General features: G+C 36.3%; 1 protein-coding gene across 2 annotated transcripts in view; it reads left to right on the forward strand.

Moving 5' to 3' along the window:
• LRRC7 (leucine rich repeat containing 7) overlaps window positions 1–19,277 on the forward strand; it is a 480,765-nt gene that overhangs the window by 107,812 nt on the left and 353,676 nt on the right. For both annotated transcript variants that reach the window (XM_075540042.1, XM_075540036.1), the window contains exon 2: window positions 3,387–3,589. In XM_075540042.1, coding sequence (XP_075396157.1) covers window positions 3,387–3,589 — 203 coding nt within the window. The remainder of the gene's footprint in view (window positions 1–3,386; window positions 3,590–19,277) is intronic.

The following is a 19,277-nucleotide window of genomic DNA, read 5'->3' on the forward strand; positions in this document are numbered from 1 at the left end:
TGGATGAAATAGGCCATTTCAGAAAGTCAATTTTTCAAACAAATATACAGGTAGGATTGCCCAGCCAGTTATTATATTGAAGTTAATATATTGTAGACCTATAAAAACTCAATTGGCAAAAGTTGTGTGATGGATATATTTACAATGAACAAAGAAAGGAGGTGGGAGTAGGAAGAAAATTAGTTTCTGAGACTACTTAGGTATAATCGAAAACTTCATTGGTTTGGGTTTCTTGGTTTAGAAATTTAGGGTTATCGTTGCATGAGAAAGTTAATTGGTCTAAGAGCATATTTATGACTTCTGTTCTACCTCTTAGTTCTTACATATTGCCTGGTGTTTTAGCTTGGTCTTCTAGAGAAACAAGACCAGTGACGCTTATACGTGTACGGATATTGAAAGGGATAGATCAAGAAACGGCTCACGCCGTTTGTAAAAGCAGATGAGGATGAGTGTGAATATCAAGCCCACAGGAAATGTGAGCAGCTGATTCGTCACTGATTTGTAGATCGCAGAGGTCACTGGTGGCTATGTGTCTTTGGCCACCCTCTGGATTCACTGAGGAGTTGTCAGGATAGCTACCAGTAACTCAAATGTAAAATCTCGTGAGATAGCTCCATCTGCCCCAATAATCTTCCATTCCACTTCCCGTTTAATCTGTGACCAGGGAGACATTGCAATGCACGAAACTCACAGTCATGGGTTTTAAGTAAGGTCAAGTAAAACAAATTATAAAATATCATTCACACTCAGGAAATGACAGATGGAGGAATTCAGGAATAGAAGGAACTAGTAAAGAAAGGTCATGTTTTTGATATTCTGTAGTTAGCCGACCTCATGTTACCATGTGCAAACCATCATCCCTAGGTGCTGGCTCAGGTATTGTCCCCAAAATATCTTTTTATTAATTTCATAAGTTAAAAAGAATAAGAAAGGTTTTAACTTAGACACCAGACAGCTCTCTAGTATTAAGTATTCTATTAATTTGCCTTCAAATTTTATTTTTCCTAAGCAATTTAAAAAGCAAAAATTCTATATTATATATATATATATTTGTATGAATTAATAGTTTCAACAATAAACTTGTTGATGGAAAAAAAATAGCAAGCAACCAAGTACAAGTTTCAAACTAGTACTCCTTCAATACTAATACAACAGTTGACAGACTGAGAATTGTCAATTCAGAAATGAGGAAGAGAAGATAAGAGGAGCAATCCACGCATGGGAAAACAGCACGCCCAATTAAGAAGCAATGCTTTGGGGGCTCCGGAAGCTCAGGGAAAGGATGATACTCATTCTTTTTAAGGGGACAGTTATGGACATAATGACCTTTGTTGAATGAAAAATCCACAAACAAGTAATCAGTAATTGGTAATGATCAGAGGAGAGGCTCTCAAACAAATTAATTTCTTTACACATTTATTTGTTAATTCTACAGTTATTATTGAATATCTATTTTGTATCAAGCACAAGACTACACAGAGATGAACAAAGCACAATTCTCCCCTCCAGAAACCAGCAATGAAAAAAAGAAAATATCTAATAAACTCTTTTAGGCGACAGAGCACGCTCTGTTTGCGGTCTCATGGCATTTGGTCATTTCAGCCTAGAAGAGGACATGCTTGTGGTCTCACAGGAATCGCTACCATAAGTCAGCGTTGTTCTCTCCCATCAAAAGCATAGAATTTTGCTTATCTTTCCCCCCCATTTACATTTTACTGGGATACAAATCAGAGTTGGTTTTGTTATTGTTCAGTTCCATTGAGTGTGCTTCCACCAAGGGCCACCCTCAGCACAACAGAACAAAATACTGCATGGTCCTGCGCCATCCTCACAATTGTTCCCCTGCCTGAACCCAGGGATGCAACCAGTGTGTCAATCCATCTCATTGAGAGTCTTCCTCTTTTTCTCTGCCTCTCCACTTATGAAACATGGTGGCCTCCAGGAGCTGGTCTCTCCTGACCACATGACCAAAGCATGTAAGATGAAATCTTGCCATCCTTGCCTTACTTCTTCCAAACAGATCGGGTTGTCCGTCTAACAGCCATTGTACTTTGGATCGTCTTCTCCAGCACCAGAATGCAAATTCAGTTCTTCTACTGCGTTCCTTATTCACTGTGCAACTCTCACATGCTGGACCTTCACATGATGCAATGGAGAATACCATGTCTTGGGTCAGGCGCATCTTAGTCCTCAAAGTAACATCCGTGTTCTTCAATACTCTAAAGAGGTCTTCGGCAGCAGATTTACCAAATGCAATATGTCTTTGGTCCCTTGACTGCTGCTTTCATGAGCATGGATTGTGCATCTAAGCTAGACAAAAGGTTGGACAACTTCAACCTTTTCTCCATGTATCAAGATGTTAACTATTGACCAAGTGGTCAGGTTTGGGTCTTCCGTACATTGAACTGTAATGCGTCCTGGGCGCTACCCTCCTTGATCTTTTTCAGCAAGTGCTTCAAGTCCTCCCCACTTTCAGCAGGGCAGCTTGTGTCCTTTGCTTATCAGAATAAAATTGGTTATTTTCCAAAGCTTGCTTGAGAGTATAACTATGAATCCTATGAATTATTTATGAATTCTATACCAGTACCTAGCTCAGTTACTATACCATGTAGTTGGTTATTTAACAGATGTCTGTAAATCTTTTGGGGCAGGAATCCAAATCAAAATGAACAAACAAACTCACTGCCAACAAGTTCATGCCAACTAATAGCAACCCAGGAGGACAGGGTAGAGCTGTCCTTGTGAGTTTCCTTGACTGCAACTCTTTACTGGGGTAGGGAGCCCAGTCTTCCTCCCACAGCTCAACTGGTGGTACTGAGATGCTGGTCTTGGAGTTAGCAGCCCATCACGTAACCACTATACCACCAGGGCTCCTTGGGGCAGCAATACATGGATAAACTTGTGGGTCGATGAGATCATGTGACAGATCATAATAATTATAATGAAATATAACTATATTTGCTGAAATGAGAGAACATAATTTTCTTTTAAGGAAGTCTGGAAGCTTTTGTCTCCACTGTAATTTGTAAAAATTCTAACTTGTAACATTTTAAAATATACTATGGATCAATGGTTTAAGTATGAGTGTAAGCAAGGTGAATTGAAGATTTTACCTTAAAGTATGGATTGTATTCCAGTCCATTGAAAATATCTAAGTGATGATGAGAAATCTCTTAACCTCTCGAAACCATTTCTTTATGTGCTATTGAGGATAAAACATATATGCTCTCTTCAGGACTGTTAGTGCTAATATAATGCATGTACATGGCTTATGTAGATTTTAACGCATAAAAGAATTGTAAAATTCTAATAAAATTAAGCTTCAAATGTTACAATTATGCTTTCAAAGGTCGTCAGTTAAGTGGTTGTTGGTTTTGTTTTTCTAGTGCAGTGCCTGGAGATGACCACCAAACGGAAAATCATCGGCCGTCTGGTGCCGTGCCGATGTTTCCGAGGTGAAGAAGAAATCATCTCAGTTTTAGACTACTCCCACTGCAGCCTTCAGCAGGTGCCAAAGGAGGTCTTCAACTTTGAACGGACACTAGAAGAGCTTTATCTAGACGCCAATCAAATTGAAGAGCTACCCAAGGTAATTTTTCACAACCTAAAATAGATACTGCAAATGAATCTTTCATGATTTTCAAAGACTTGGCATAATGATAATGTTAACTACAAACTTATTTTGGGGTGATAGACAAATCACACAAGGCGATAAATCTTCCCCCAAGAATTCCACACCCTTTTAATATTGCTTACTTTGTAATTTCATACGCTATGTTGAGGGTCAGGTGTCTGTAGGTGGATGCATTTATTTCTGGGTTCTCTACTCCAGTCCTTTGGCCATGTACCTATAATGGCACCAGTGCCAAATGGTGAAACTATTATCTCTGTGTAATAGCTTTTGGAGTCCAAAAGTGAGAGCCCTCTTATTTTCTTCTTCAAAAGAAGATCTTTAATTATTCTAGGTCTTTTCTCTCTGTATAAAGTTGGTAATTTGCTTTTCCATTCCTTGAAGGAATTAAGTTGGAATCTGGATCAGAATTCAATGTACTTTGGGTAGTATTGACATTTTTATAGTGCTATCTTATCTATGCATGAATATTCTTCATTCATGGAGGTCTCTTCCAATTTCTCATACTAGCCCAATTTCTTGGACTAGTCTCTACGAGTCTTCTGCAGTTTTCTTTGCACATGTCTTTTATTTCTCTGGTTAGGGTTATCTTCTAAGTCTTTGATCTTTTGTATGGTTATTTTAAATAGAATTGCTTTCTTGGTTGATTTTTCAGAGCTCTCTTCACACATGTATAAGAATCTTGTTGATCTTTGTATAATGATCTTGTTTCCTGCTGCTTTGCTGAAGCTTTTGGTTATTCCCCATGTAATTTTAGTTGAGTCTTTGGATTTTTCCACATACAGAATCATTCCATCTCTGAATAGTAAGAGTTCCACTAATTTGTCCATTTGATTTCTTTGCTCTCTTTGTTGTTGTGCAATGATTCTGGCTAAGACGTCCAGCACAATGTTGAATCAGACTGGTATTAAAGTGGGTACTGGCCTGGGTCCTGTTGGAGGGGGATTGCTTTCAGTTTTGTCCCATTGAGCAAGATGCTGGCCATTGGTTTTTCAGACAGGGACATTAGAGTGTTGCGAAAATTCCGTTTTATGCCTATTTTATTGCGTGTTTTTATCAGGAATTCATGTTGGATGTTGCCAGATGTCTCTTCTGTGTTGATTGATATAATTATGCAGTTGTTATCTTTTGTTTTGTTTATGTGGTGGATTACATTGATTGTTTTTCTAGTGTTTAATCATCCTTATATGCTTGATATGAATTCTACTTAATGGTGATGTGTTTTATTGTTTTGTTTTTGATAGATTGTTGGATTCTATTAGCCAGAATTTAATTGAGAATTTTTGCGTGCAATTTTAGTGTGAAATCTGTAATCTATAGTTTTCTATCCTGGTAATGTCTGTCTTTCTTTGTATCAGGGTAGAGTTGTAACATAAGTTTGGGTATTTGCTGTCCTTTTATATATTCTGGAACAGTTTGTGTTGAATAGGTGTCTAGAAAAGAATTCATTCCTTTTTTGTATGTTTGGTAGAATTCTTCAGGGAAACCGTCTGGCCCTGAACTTTTTTTGATGGAAGTTTTTTTACTGATCTAGTCTGTCTCTTCCTTTGATATGGATCTGTTGAGGATCTGTTGGTCTCTTGAGGTTTTCTACATCGGTTGTGTTAATTTAGGTAGATAATATGCTTCTAGAAATGTTTCCATTTCATCTAGGTTTTAAAATTTGTTAGAACACAGTCTTTCATTTAAATGTGTTATTTTTCAATTCATTTGAATCTGTTGTGATGTCACCATTTTTATCTCTTGTTCTTGACATTTTCATCTCCTCTTTTATCTTCTTTGTTAGGGATGCCAGTCGTTTGTTTAATCTTTTCAAAGAAACAATTGCTAGAACTTTTTTTCTGCTTTCCAATCCATTTATTTCTACTCTAATCTTTATAATAGAACCCTGGTGGGATACTGGGTTACATGTTGGGCTACTAACTGCAAGGTCAACAGTTCAAAACCACCAGCTGCTATTAGGGAAAAAGCTGAGGCTTGCTACTCCTATAAATAGTTACAGTCTTGCAATCCCACAGAGGCAGTTCTGCCATGTCCCATAGACATGGAATCAATTTGGAGACACTAAGTTTTTGAGAGTCCTTGTGGTATTTTCCTCCTGGTGGTTGAAGATTAATTTTGTTGTTTATGTTCTAGTTGTTGGAGATGTTCGGTTAAGGTGTTGATTTTAGTTCTCGCTGTGATAAATTGCCCTCTGAGTACTGCTTTTGCTTCATCTTACATGTTTTGATATGTATGCTTTTGTTCTCATTTGTTTCAGGGATTTTTCTCCATGCCTTCTTTCATGAATTACCTGGTAGTTTTTAAGCATTATGTTGTCCATATTCCATACAATTGATATTTTTATCCTTGCCTTTCTGTTGATTTCTAATTTTATAGCACTGTGGTCTTAAAAATGGATCGCAAATTCTCAATAGTTTAAATGTTAGATTTGCTTGGTTTCCTAACATATGATCTATTCCTGAGACTGTTTCATGAGCATTGGAAAACAAGATGAACTATGATGTTGGGTGGTGTGCTCTGTGTCTAAGAAGTGGAGTTATTCAGTCATGATGTTTAGTTCTTCTGAATCCCTTTTCCTTTTATTTTCTGATAATTTGTTCTTCCTTGTGAGTAGTGTTTTGAAGTCACCTAATAAAAATTGTGCCATCCATATTTCTCTCCAGCTTTGTAAGAGTATAAGTAACATGTTTTGTGAGTTTTTTCATTGGGTGCATATATGTTTATTATGATTGTATCTTCTTGTTCTATTGTTCTTTAATCATGATGTAAATTCTTCTTTGGCTCTCAAGATGGATTTTGCCTTGATGTCTATTTTAACTGAGAATAAAACTACTATTCCTATTATGTTTTGTTTATTTTAGTGGCCATTTCCTTGGTGTATTTTTTCCCAGCCTTTAGTCATTTAAACTATTTTGTTCATTTTTCTTTCTAAGGTGTGTTTTAGCAGCATATTGATAGCCCTATTGTTTTAGCAGCATATTGATAGCCCTAGTTTTCCTATACAGTCTGCTACTCTCTATTGATTAGTGTATTTAATACATGGACACTAGTGTCATTACTGATACATGCAAATTTGCTGTCATTTCACTCTGGGGTTTTGTGTGTGTGTGTGTGTGTGTGTGTATGTGTGTGTGTGATGTTACTGGTTTCTTTGTTCTTCCTCTATTTATGTGCTGTTTGACTAATTAGTTAAGTATGTTGGTTTCCGGATGGTGTTGTCTTATATGTTGACAGGTTTGTGGCACAGGGACCATGCAAATCTTATTTGTATCATTCCAATTTTGAAAATATATGCTGTTGAAGCAAACACTTCATGTGATATGTTATTAACAATTTACATTCCCGGAAAGCATCATTTCATAAATTATGCCTTGCTATTTTAATTGAATGTGAGTTTCATGAAAAATAAGTTTATTGATTGCAATCAATAATTTACGTTTATATCAGATAGGAAAAAATTATAATGTATTCCAGAGTTGAAATTTTGCATATTGTAAATTAAGATGACATCATTAAATAACTTGAAGTATATGAGGGCACATCAAAAAGTTTGTGAAAAATTGATTTGTAATATAATCAAATTTATCTACCACTTTTTTGTACCTACACATATGTTGTAAGCCTATAAATTATGCTTACACACACATGCATAATTCATGAAAAACCTGTTGTTTAAATATGTATTATAAGTACATTGAATTCATGACATAAAGCTAAACAACAAAGTTTAGGAAACATTTTTAGTTATTATCAAACTTCAAACGCACACCTACGTCTAGCTATTATAACATTATGCTACAAAAAGAAAACATCTCTTCTTACCTTACCATCCACTGAAGAGAATATCAAATACAGGAGTTTAGCTGAAGTAGACTAAAGCATAAAGGTGTTCATTATCTCAAACACTGGATCTTCGTGGTCACCTACATAAGGGACTCCAATGACGGGAGCGCCACAGTGTTTCCCTGGCTTGGAGAGCAGGAATGTTCTCGGGGCAGGGATTTGTTCGGTAGTGTTCCATGGCTTCAGCTTTAAAAAAATGCAAATCGAATATCCAGTCATCAGAAAGCAAATATGCTATAATAAAACTAATTTCATTGCTAAAATATGAGAATGCAATATTCTGACCAAAGCAAATGATTGCTTTTATTGTGTAGTATAAATCATGACGTCTACGTAGCACTTCAAAGGCAGGAGCTATCCAATGTTTTCCTTAAAAACATAACATATTTCATTTTAACCACATAGTTGTATGGTGTAATTTTGGATCTGTCCTCAGGAAGGCTGGGTCCAGACAGGGTAGAATCAAGAGTGTACACCAAGTAAAGACTGGATTTAAATGAGCTGTTTTTCCCTTCCAGATTATGAACCACTTGAGGGCAGACATAAAATTTTATTATCTTTATCCTTATACTCAGGCATGCACAGAATCTTTGACTAATGGGTACTTAGTGGACCTGTTGTCACTTAGTAGTCACATAATATGCTTGTGTGATGGGATTTCGTTAGCAAAACTATTTAACATTTATTTATTCATAAATGCAGTATTTAGCTCTAATTTCACAAAAAATATAAGCACACTTTTAAAAATTGCTCTGTATTTTGAAATTACCTACATAGAAAAAGTATTCTTTTGCAATATTGACTTTTACAGTAAAACAACTCTTTATTTATGATAAAAATTGGCATAGAGAAGGAAGCACAAGTCATATATTGTCATATTTCTCAGAGAGTCAACTTTATTTTCACTTGTCTACATGACAGGTGAAGGAAAGAGCCAGCCCTTACACAAGAAAAAAACTACAGAAGAACCCTGAACCGCAACGCTAATCAGTACTAGAATAAGCATTGAGATGCGATGCAGTCAAATTCCAAATCAATTTTTCCCATAAGAAATAAATGAAAATGGATAAATCCATTTTTGACCACCAAGTTTTTACCCTAATCTTGCCTTTTTATACAAAACATCATAATGAAATTTCAAGGTAAACACATTCAGAGTTAAACATTATAATTTAAATCAGAAACACAAGATATTAAAAGTTTCTAACAACTACAACATGGGCCATACCTGGAGACTGATGAGGATCTGGATCTGTGGACACTGATGTGGAGAGAAGGTATAATACGTTTAGAATAAAATCAACTGGTAGCTGCTTTTCCGTTCTTTCCCTTCACTAGGACCTGGCTGGCTTCTCTAAAAATAAACAAATAGATGAATGAGCAAACAAATAAATAGATGAAATCTATCTGTTGTTAGCTTTTTTTAACTGTTTTCTAAAAGGGTTTACTAACTTATCATCAATATCGATAACATGGTTAACCAGCCCAATCATGATGATTCTTTTCAAAAAGCTCTTTCAGGACCCATGTTTTGTATCTAAAAAACAGTACTAAAAGCCACAAAACTAAGAAAATTATAGCAAAACGCTGGGAACGCATCTGCAGAAGGTTTAAATAATGCGTACTAGCAATGCCAACTCAGCTCAGTAGCCGAAACACAAACTGCGTTGTTCACCAAAATCAGGTGTGTTGGGTCGGATGCCGATGTTTTGTTTGAGCTCTGATATAAAATTTTCTGGACATTTCATGTCGAAATCCGATTATGTCAGGTACTGATGTGGCCGACTACAGGGGATTCTATTGTACGTCTCTATTATTAATTGTTTTCTAATTTTACCTTTTGTATATATTAAGCATCTTGCTGGGTCTTTGATATGAGTTTTAAAGATTGAACAGTGACTTTATTTTTTTGGTGTACATGTTATAACATGCTTAGCCTGTAGGCATATTATATCTTGTTTAACAAATAGAAACGGGTTGTTTAGAGGACTTTCCTTTCTTTTTAACAGTTTTATTGACATACAGCTCACACACCATACAATTAAACGGCTTGATAACATTACGAGTTGTGCAATCATCACCAGAATCAATTTCAGAACATTTTCTTCTTTCTTGTCCTCATTATTATTCACTCCTTGTTTCCACCCAGCACCTCATGCCATAACTCTAAGGAACTATTTACCAAGCTATTGTTTAAAAATATAGATTTACTTATCCTGGAGTTTATATACAGGAAAAGTATTTGTTTAAAGAAACCAAGAACATAATAAAATTAGAGAAAATTTCAGTCTAAAAGAAAGCAGAGAATACTAAAAACCAAACCAAATTTAAAATAGATCAAATGGAAGAAATAAAATGTTAAATTCTAACTTCATTACATCTGGATTCATCCACTTTCCAATTCACTCTACATGATAACACGGTATTCACATCCCGGGTCAAAGGCCAAAGGCCAAGGGACCCTACAAGTGGATTTTAGACTTTCACTATCATCCATAGCTTTCAGTAAACGAGGCGTTCAGAATTTCGTGCTACTACTGTTCCCTCCTCCAGTCTTGGATTTTACTGTTGACAATCTTTGGACACACCCTCTGATATACTTCTACTCTATAGATTTACCTTACACCATACATAGATGGATGCTTATTTTAAGACGACCCTTCAAAACCCTAAGTGCTATTCATTCTGATATCTGAGCAAGATCTAATTTCTTCAGTACATTTTCTGTCACACCCATATTTCCAGGGATCTCCTCATGAGGTTATGTATCTAGTAGGGCCATTTCATAGGTCCTAATTATTCTTAGATTAGTACTACAGTTAAGTGCAAGCAGAAAATTCACTCATATATACATATAGTTTATACAGGCCCCAGGTTATCTTGAGAGACATCCTTATCATCTTATAAGGAAACATTATGAATCCACCCCCATGTGACATATGGTGATCCTAATGATAGTATCATTAACTTAGCCTATGATAAAGAATTGAAGTCCAAATGAGAAAAGTATTCATGTACAGTACAGTTGTTTAGACTAAACTACATACATACATGGTTAACTTGTACAGGTTAAAAACTTAAATAACTGCAGACTACTTACAACATGAGGGTTGGAGATAGGGCAAAACTTTCAATAACATTTTAAAGGTAGAAATTTGCCTTATGGACTAAGATATCACAAAAAACAAGATTGTATGTAAATAGCAACTATATAGTAGTCTTGAATTGCCATTTATTAAGCATCTGCTTTTTCTCATACTAAGCTATTTTAGCCTTAACCCCAATGCAGTATTTCAGGTCTTTTAAACTGCTACATGTGTGTTTAAGATAAAACCCTGTTCATTTCGGGGGGTTTCTAAATTGAGTACTTCTAAGGCTGCTATGAAGGATGTTGTACACCTTAAAAGTACTATGTCTAAAATCTTGCTTGTCTATAGCACACAGCCTGTGTAACCAAGGACTAAATAGAAACTAGATCAAAAGTGTCCAAATAGGAACACGATTTTCCTTTTGTAGGACTATATAGGCAATGTCAAGCATGTTCACAATATTTTACTCACCAACAGAAGTGACATTATCTTCTCTGAGACAAACACATCCCCCGATGCCTCTGACCTTGCATTTTCATGAAGGATCACTAGCACCCTTGCATGGATGTCTGTTGATTTGGGCTGACTGCAGAGCAGTGCTATAAAGCAGGAACTGATTTGGCTTCTTTCTCTGCCATCAAAATGAGATGTACAAATAATGAGGTGATATGTGGTTTATGAGCATTAGGAGGCATATCATCTCATTTCATCACACATATTTAAGTAGGTGTGTGTGTGTGTGTGTGTGTGTGTACAACAGTTATTGTTTTAAGCCCAGCCAAGCTAGAGTTACCAGATAAAATATGGGGTGGTGAGTTAAGTTGTGAATTTAGATTTAAAAACACACATTTTTTGATAAAAATATGTTCCAAATACTTCACTATTTACCTTATGCTAAATAAACAAACAAACTTGTTGATTTTTTATCTACTTCAAGTTTAAATTAGAATCTTATGTTTTTATTTACAAAATCTGGAAGCCCTAGGCCAAACTAGTCATTTAAAATCAGTTTCCAGGTACATGAAACCAATTTTTCAATATAAATACTAAAGCATGATTAATTAATCAAGCAAGTGTATATTTAATACCTACTCTACCACACATTGCGTGCAGCAGTAGGAGTTACAAGAAAAAAATAAATCTAATTTTGATCTCCATGCTCTGACAACCCAATTACAGAGAAACGCTAGAACATTTGAAGAGAGTTCACAGTAATTTGTGATCGGAACTGCAGTAAAACTTAAATAGAAAAAGATTCAATTTTTTGGAGGATGAAAGAATGTAAACCAAAAAGCAGAGCTGTAAAGAATGAACTGTGTACATGGCAACGAGGAGGCGGAGGGAAGGGGAAGGAAGCAGGCAGGTGGATGACTGCCAACAATATACAGGAAGGACAGAGAGATGCCAGATTATGAAAAATGAAAGCCACACATTGTTGCACTGACTGCATTAGGAAAATATTATCATCGGAGAGTGCTATTATTAATTAAGTCACTAAAACTCTAGGTATGCTCAGAGGAGATACTTAAAATATGTACTTTGGATATTTAGTTAAAAGGTATTAACAAATAATAAAAGTACTATAATTGAACAAGTATTTAATGTATTTCCAATATTTTAGCATTAAGAAAAACCTTTCCATTTTTAATCACTTGTGTGTTTATATATGTCAAAGATCTTTCATATAATTTAAGGTTCATTTGATTTCCAAATGCTGTTTGTTGCTACCATGAAACAGCCCTGTAAGTTAGTTTTTTCTGAAGTTTCTAATGATAAACTATGACTTAAATTATTTGATATCTACTGGATCTCTGGTGGCACTGTTTGGTAAATGTTGGACTGCTAACCAAAAGGTCAGTGGTTCAAACCCACCAGCCACCCTGGAGGAGAAAAGTTGAAGCTCTCTGTTCCCTTGCAGCTTTACACCTCCGGATTCTAGTTACAGGGTTGTATAAACCAGAATCAACATGCTGGCAATGGGTTTGGGGTCTGGTATCTTACATCTGAGATACTATCTTGAGAGCACTTGGATATTTGTGCATTATTAGCCAAACAGGACATAAGAAAGAAAAGAAATAATATATCCTGTTTTGTTTTTCTTCTTCCGTGGTCGTTTGTTTATTTAGGGTCTCCTTCCTTACCAGATAAAGATGGCGGTTAGTTTTCCATCTCATTGATGAATGATGTTTGAATCTAGATTAGAATTGCAGTGTATTGAACATTGATCTACATAGTAAAGACTTTCACAGGATGAAGTCTCCCTTCCTATTCATGGGCATAGGATGTTCTTCTGCAGTATATTCTCACACTTAGGTAGCTCTCTGCTGGCTTCTTTCTGTTGGTTTTATAGTTTCCTTTGCATATTACTTTTGTTTCCTGGTTATATTGCTCACAGCCATCCAATCATAGCAACCACCTTATGGGTGTCCGAGATTGTCACTGTCTGCAGGTCTGAAAACCCAGTCTTTCTCCAGAGGAGCTGCTGTGGTTTTGAACTGCTGACCAGATGATTCATAGCCCAATGCTTAACCACTACACCAACAGGGCTAGACATTTATTCCTTAACTATTTCATCTGTTGTGTGGGCTACACCAAATGGCATTGCTTTCCTGATTTCCTTTTCAGAGTTTGCTAGTGTAAAGAATGCTGAGTAATTTCTACTTTGTTTAAACTTTCAATTAACTCCTGTGATTTATTTTTGCTGAGTTTTTGAGATTTTCTGTTCATAGGTTTATATAAGTCACAAATAGAGAAAGTTTTATACTATCTTTGCTGATTCGGATGCCTTTCATTTCTTTTCTTTATCTTATTTCTCTGGCTATGATTTCTAGTAAAATATTTACTCCGAATGGCGACATAGGCCATTATCATCTGGTTCTCATTCACAAGAGAAATACTTTTGTTCTCGCTCCATTGAGACTAATGTTGTTTTTCATCTATATCCTTAATTATGCTGAAGAATTTGACTTCTCTTCCTATTTTGCTGAGCATTTGCCAGGAATAGATTCTGACTTTTGACAAATGTCTTTTCAGCATCCATTAATAAGAGGATATAGGGTTCATTTCCTTTGTTTTGCATATGTGGTGACATCATGCATTGTTTTTGTAATTTCGACAGTTCTTGCAGATTGAGTATGAACCTCACCTGCTCATGATGCATTTATTGATATGTTGATAGAGTCAATTTTTTTGATAAATTTTGCATAGATTGTGAGCAATATTTGATCATAATTTTCTTTTTTGTCTTTGCCTGATTTAGTATCAGAATCATGTTTTATTCATAAGGTGAATTTGGAAGTATTCTTTTCTACATTATGGAACAGTTGAGTACAACTGATGTCAACTCTACTGTGAATCTTTGGTGCAATTTACCATTAAAGATACTTAGACCAGTATTTTTGGTTTGTTTGCTTAGAGTTTTTTAATGATATGATCAATCACTTGTTTTGGTTCTTTTGAGATTTTCTATGATAGTCTATGTGGTAGAAAAAGGTAGTATGTTTCTAGAAGTCTGTTCATTTCTTTTAGGCTTTTAAATGCATGCAAATACAGTTCTTCATACTACATACATTATTAATTTTTTAAATTTTATTTTATTAATACAACCTGTTATCCATTTTATTTCAGTTAATTCTGATATGACATCGTTCATTTTTTATTCACGTTATTTGTACCCTCCCCTTCATTTTCTTTGTTAAATTTGACAGTCGTTTGTAAATGTTATTAATCATTTAAAGTAACCGACTTCTAGTCTTGTTGATTATCTTCTTTCTGCTATTTTATCGATGCCCCAAAGTTCCTCATTCCTCTCTCTCTCTCTCTTTCTCTCTCTCTCTCCTTTTCTTTTCTGGTGAACACGCTCTCTTAGAAGAGCCCCAGTAGCATAGCTGTTACAAGTTGGCTTTCTAACCACAAGGTCATCAGTTTGAAACCACCAGCCCCTCCAAGAGAGAAGAATGAAGTGTTCTACTCCAATAAAGAGTTAACAGCCTCAGAATCCCCCAGGGACCATTCTACTCTGTCCTATAAGATCACTATGAGGCAGAATTGACTCAATAACTATGAGTTTATGTATTGCTCTTTTTCTAAATGTTGGAAATGCTGGGTTTAGATATTGACTTTGTTTCTTCTTTTCTAACGTATTTATTGTCATGAATTGGCCTCTGAGCATTGTTTTGGCTGTGTTGCAAAAGTTTCAGTATATTGTATTTTTCTTCTTATTTGATTTAAGGGGCTTTCTATTTCCAATTATTTCTTCCTTCTGTTACCTGGTAGTTTGTAAGCAGAAAACAAACCAAATTCACATCCATCAAGTTGAATCTGACAACGATCAATCAGGGTAGAATCGCCCCACTGGGTTTGCGAGACCGTGGCTTTGCCAGAGTAGAAATGTGCATGGTTCTCCCCCATGGCAGCTAGTGGTCTCCACCTACTGCTCTTGCAGTGTCATCCAATTTCCAAATGACTTCATATTTCCTCTTTCATCTTCCTGTTGTTCCTGATTCAAACCTACTACACAATCACTGTATTCAAGGGAGCCGAGTCAGTAAAGTGGAAGACATATAGATCAATGGAACATAATTGAGAAATATAAATAAATGCATCTATGTATGGACAACAGATGTTTGAAATGGGTCAAAATCATTAACTTTAGGGAGAAATTGCATTGTCAACAAATGGTGCTGGAAAAACTAGATGTCTACTGGCTGAAACATGAAAACAAGACCCAAGTCAATATTATATACAAAAATGAAATCAATATGGATCAGACACGCATGTAAAACCACCAAGCTATAAAGATCATCAAGGAAAAAATACAGGCAAATATAGGAGCCACCAAACATTCATAAATGCACTATCAATGTGGTGAAATTTCTTTTAGCAGAATTAGTATCAGACTAGTCCCAAGGAATTGGAGATTGAAGATTTCCCAGATACCCAACTTTTCCGGGATGGGGTCCACTCATGTGCCCCTCCACTCCTCCCACGAGTGTATTCCCAACATTCGGTGATTACTTTGCCTGACAGAAACTCACAAAACATTAAAGAAATGTCTAACATAAGTCTCAAATCCAAATGTCAGGCAAAAAGAAGCCAAATGCAAGGTCCAGAGTCAGAAGCCCAAAATATCTGAGACTCAGAAGCCAAAAATATCAAAAATCAGAGCAGGTTTTTCTTGCTTCTACCAAAGCTCAGTTAGGAATCAGGTCAGCAGAAAGTAAGGCAATGGTGATATGTTTTTTATCTTACAGCTAACAGAGAAAAATTAACAGTGACTTAACTCACACCCACCAGTAGAGTCTAAGATGCATCCATTCTAATCCTGTAGGAAAGCACTCTCTAAAATGAGATCATAATCACAAACAAAGAGACTACAGTGTATAATAAAATAGATTGTGGCAGATGAGACAATGGCTAGAAGAGCCATATTAAATAATTGACTATCTAAATCAAACGAAACTGAAAATGCACAAACAATATAAAACAAATTAAATGACTGGGAACTCCTAAAAATCAGACACTTCCGTGCTGCAAAAGATTTTACAAAAAGAGTAAAAAAATTGATTGATAGTGCAAACTACCAAAGGAATATATGTTCTACCAAGCAGTCAGGGCAACTGTGTATGCAGAAGTAAAACTGGGAACTTTTATAAAGCCAGTCCAACTCTCAATCAATTAACCTCTGTATGGTACAGGGGCTAAAGTGCTCCTCTGGTAACCCAAAGGTTAGCTGTTCCAATCTTCCAGCTGCTTTGCAGGAGAAAGGTGAGGCAGTCTGCTTCTGTAAAGCTTGATAGCCTTGGAAACCGTTATGAGGCCACCTTGTCCTATAGAGTCATTTTGAGCACATTGTTATGTACTAAATTCTGTTTTCAAAGAAAAACAATATGAGGTAGTTGAGAACGTGAGCTTGTTTCAATACAGTCTTTGGAGATATTATTAGTTGTTCATATGAAGTCCTACCAGAGTCGTGGAGCTCTCGTTCTGTTAACTGGTGTTGATAGAAGACCAGAAGTGAGAGAGACGGAGTTAAGCCAAAGGAGGACAGTGGTGTACAGAAAGCAGCTGGGGCTGCAAGCCGAGGCGTGTCGGCGGCCTCTGGTCCCATCTGAAGCTGGGAGAGTAATAGAGCAGTTCCTCTCAGTGCTCACAGGAGTCCTCACGGACACTACCCTGATTCGAACTTGTACCTTTCAGAACTGTAAGAAAGAGACTTCTGATCTCTAGAGCCACACACTTTGGGATATTTTAGAAGAACAGTATTAGGAAAGCATAAAGCCTGACTACACGGGTGAGAAAAATACTGTTGCAATTATTTCATTCGTTTTGAAAATCCATTTATTCATAGTGAACAGAGGGATGGCCTTAATGTTGATAACACCTTCAAGGGCAACTCTGTATGCTTCCAATCTTCTCAGATGCCTGAAATGTAAGGCCATGAACATTTCATTTTGTTGTTTTTAGTTGTTGTTGATTTGGTTCTGACTTATTGATATATGAGTGTGCAGAATAGAATTTCCCAGGGAGTTTTAAAGGTTATGACCTCTCAGAAGGTGACCTCCAGGTCAGCTGAGATGTCTCTAGGACAGTGGTTCTCTAACTTCCTAATGCTGCAACCCTTTCAGACAGTTCCTCATGTGGTGGTCCTCCCAACCATAAACATTTTTGTTGCTTCTTCATAACTATAATTTTACTACTGTTATGAATTGGGTGACCCCTGTGAAAGGGTCGTTCGACCCCCAATGGGTTTGTGGCCCACAGGTTGAGAACTGCTGCTCTAGGTGGATTCAAACTCCTAACCATTTGGTTGATAGCGCTACACTTAACTATTTGTGCCACCAAGGGATCCCATTTCACTTTTGAAAACCTCCAAATAGCTGTTTAATCTAGGACCAAAGAGACGCTCTGGTTTCCTTTCAGAATGCCATGAGATACTCCGTGGTCCAGAAACAGGTGAGAGCTAGGAAAGTCATGCATACAATTTAAGGTAATTGGAATTCAAAAAACCTATTAATTTGAATATAAAGCTAATTCAAAGATAACTCTAATGTTAATTTGAATACAATGCATATTAATTTGACTAATGAAACATTCATTTGGATCTATTCTTAAACCTTGCTCACATCTAGAGGCACATGAGTAGTGTCTTTCTTTGCAATCTCGTTTGGCCTCCATATGGCCAGACCAGGACGTAGAGAGATCGAACATCAAAGACCAACAAAATTTGGGAAATTAAAGAAGAGTAAATGGCACTTCCTTTTGATAATGAAATAACTTTGATTGTTTTACTTTTGAAAACATAATTTAACAAACAAAAGTGAAAAGAAGCTATAAATTCAGAATAAGTGATACTTCTTTCTTGTAAAAAGATAGTCATCAAACTTATTGTTCCCCTTTTAAATAAAAGCTTTATTTAGTTATAATCCATGTACCACAAAGCTCATCTTTACAAATTATACCAAAAATTGGTTTTAGTGTATTCAGGGTTACATTTCCCACTAATTCTCAAAAATTTTCTCCAAAAAGTAATCACCCCCAAAGAAAACCCATATGCATTAGGAATCACTCCACATTCACCGTTCCCATAACTCCTGGCAAACTGTACCTCCAGGGATGTGCCTGTCATCCACAGCTTTATAAATGAAATTATATAATATGGGACCATTTGTAACTAGCTTCTTTTACCTAACATAATGTTTTCATGCTTACCCATGTAAAAGCATGCATTTAATATGTTACTCCTTTTTATTGTCAAATATTCCATTATATACATATATAATACACTACCTTTAAAAGTGGAACATAACATTTTGAAATTCAGCAAATTGCCCTAGAAAGTTATGTTTTATTGACATCAGGTATGTAATTATTTGCTTAATGTAGGTCCATCAGTTTGAGGTTCTGCAGTCCATGATGGTGCTGGTAGGGCTGTCAGATTAAATCCAGCTCCTAGTGACCCTATTCACAACAGCACCAGCCACTTCCCAGTCCTATTTTTGATTCTACTGTTGGCACCACGGTATCACTCTGTCTCATCGAATGTCTTTTCTTCCTGGTTGCCCTTCTAATTACAAAGCACGACAAGCTTCTAGTCGGGACATGTTAAACCTGATACCATGTTCAAAGTACGTGAGGCAAAGTGCAACCAACCTCATTGCTAAGGAGCATTCTGGCTGTACTTCTTCCGAGAGAGATCTGTTTGCTTTTCAGGCAGCCCCAGAGCATCTCCGCTAGTCAAGTGCATAGATTCCTCGTCAGTCTTCCGTATTCAGTGTCCAACTTTCAATGCAGATGAGGTGATTGGGAATATGGTGGTGTGGGTCAGGCTCACCTTAGTCCTCCAAGTGACATCACTACCCATCAACACTCTAAAGAGGTTTGGTGTGGCTGATTTACCAGTGCAACGTGTCATTTGATTTCTTGATTATTATTGCTTCGGTGAACATTGATGTGGAGCTACACAAGATGAACTTCTTGACAACTCCCATCTTTCTCAGTTTACCATGATGTTACCTCTTTGTCCACTTGTGAGAAATTTGTTTCCTTTGCCTCGAATTGTAATCCATACTGAAGGCTAAAATCCTTGGTCTTCCTCACCAAATGTTTCAAATTTTATTAGCTTTCAGCAAGCAAAGTTGTGTCATCTTCATATTACAGGTTGTTTATAAGACTTTTTCTCATCATGATGCCATGTTCTCCTTGACATATTT

The sequence above is a fragment of the Tenrec ecaudatus genome, chromosome 1 (assembly GCF_050624435.1).
Source record: "Tenrec ecaudatus isolate mTenEca1 chromosome 1, mTenEca1.hap1, whole genome shotgun sequence".
Taxonomy (NCBI): Eukaryota; Metazoa; Chordata; class Mammalia; order Afrosoricida; family Tenrecidae; genus Tenrec; species Tenrec ecaudatus.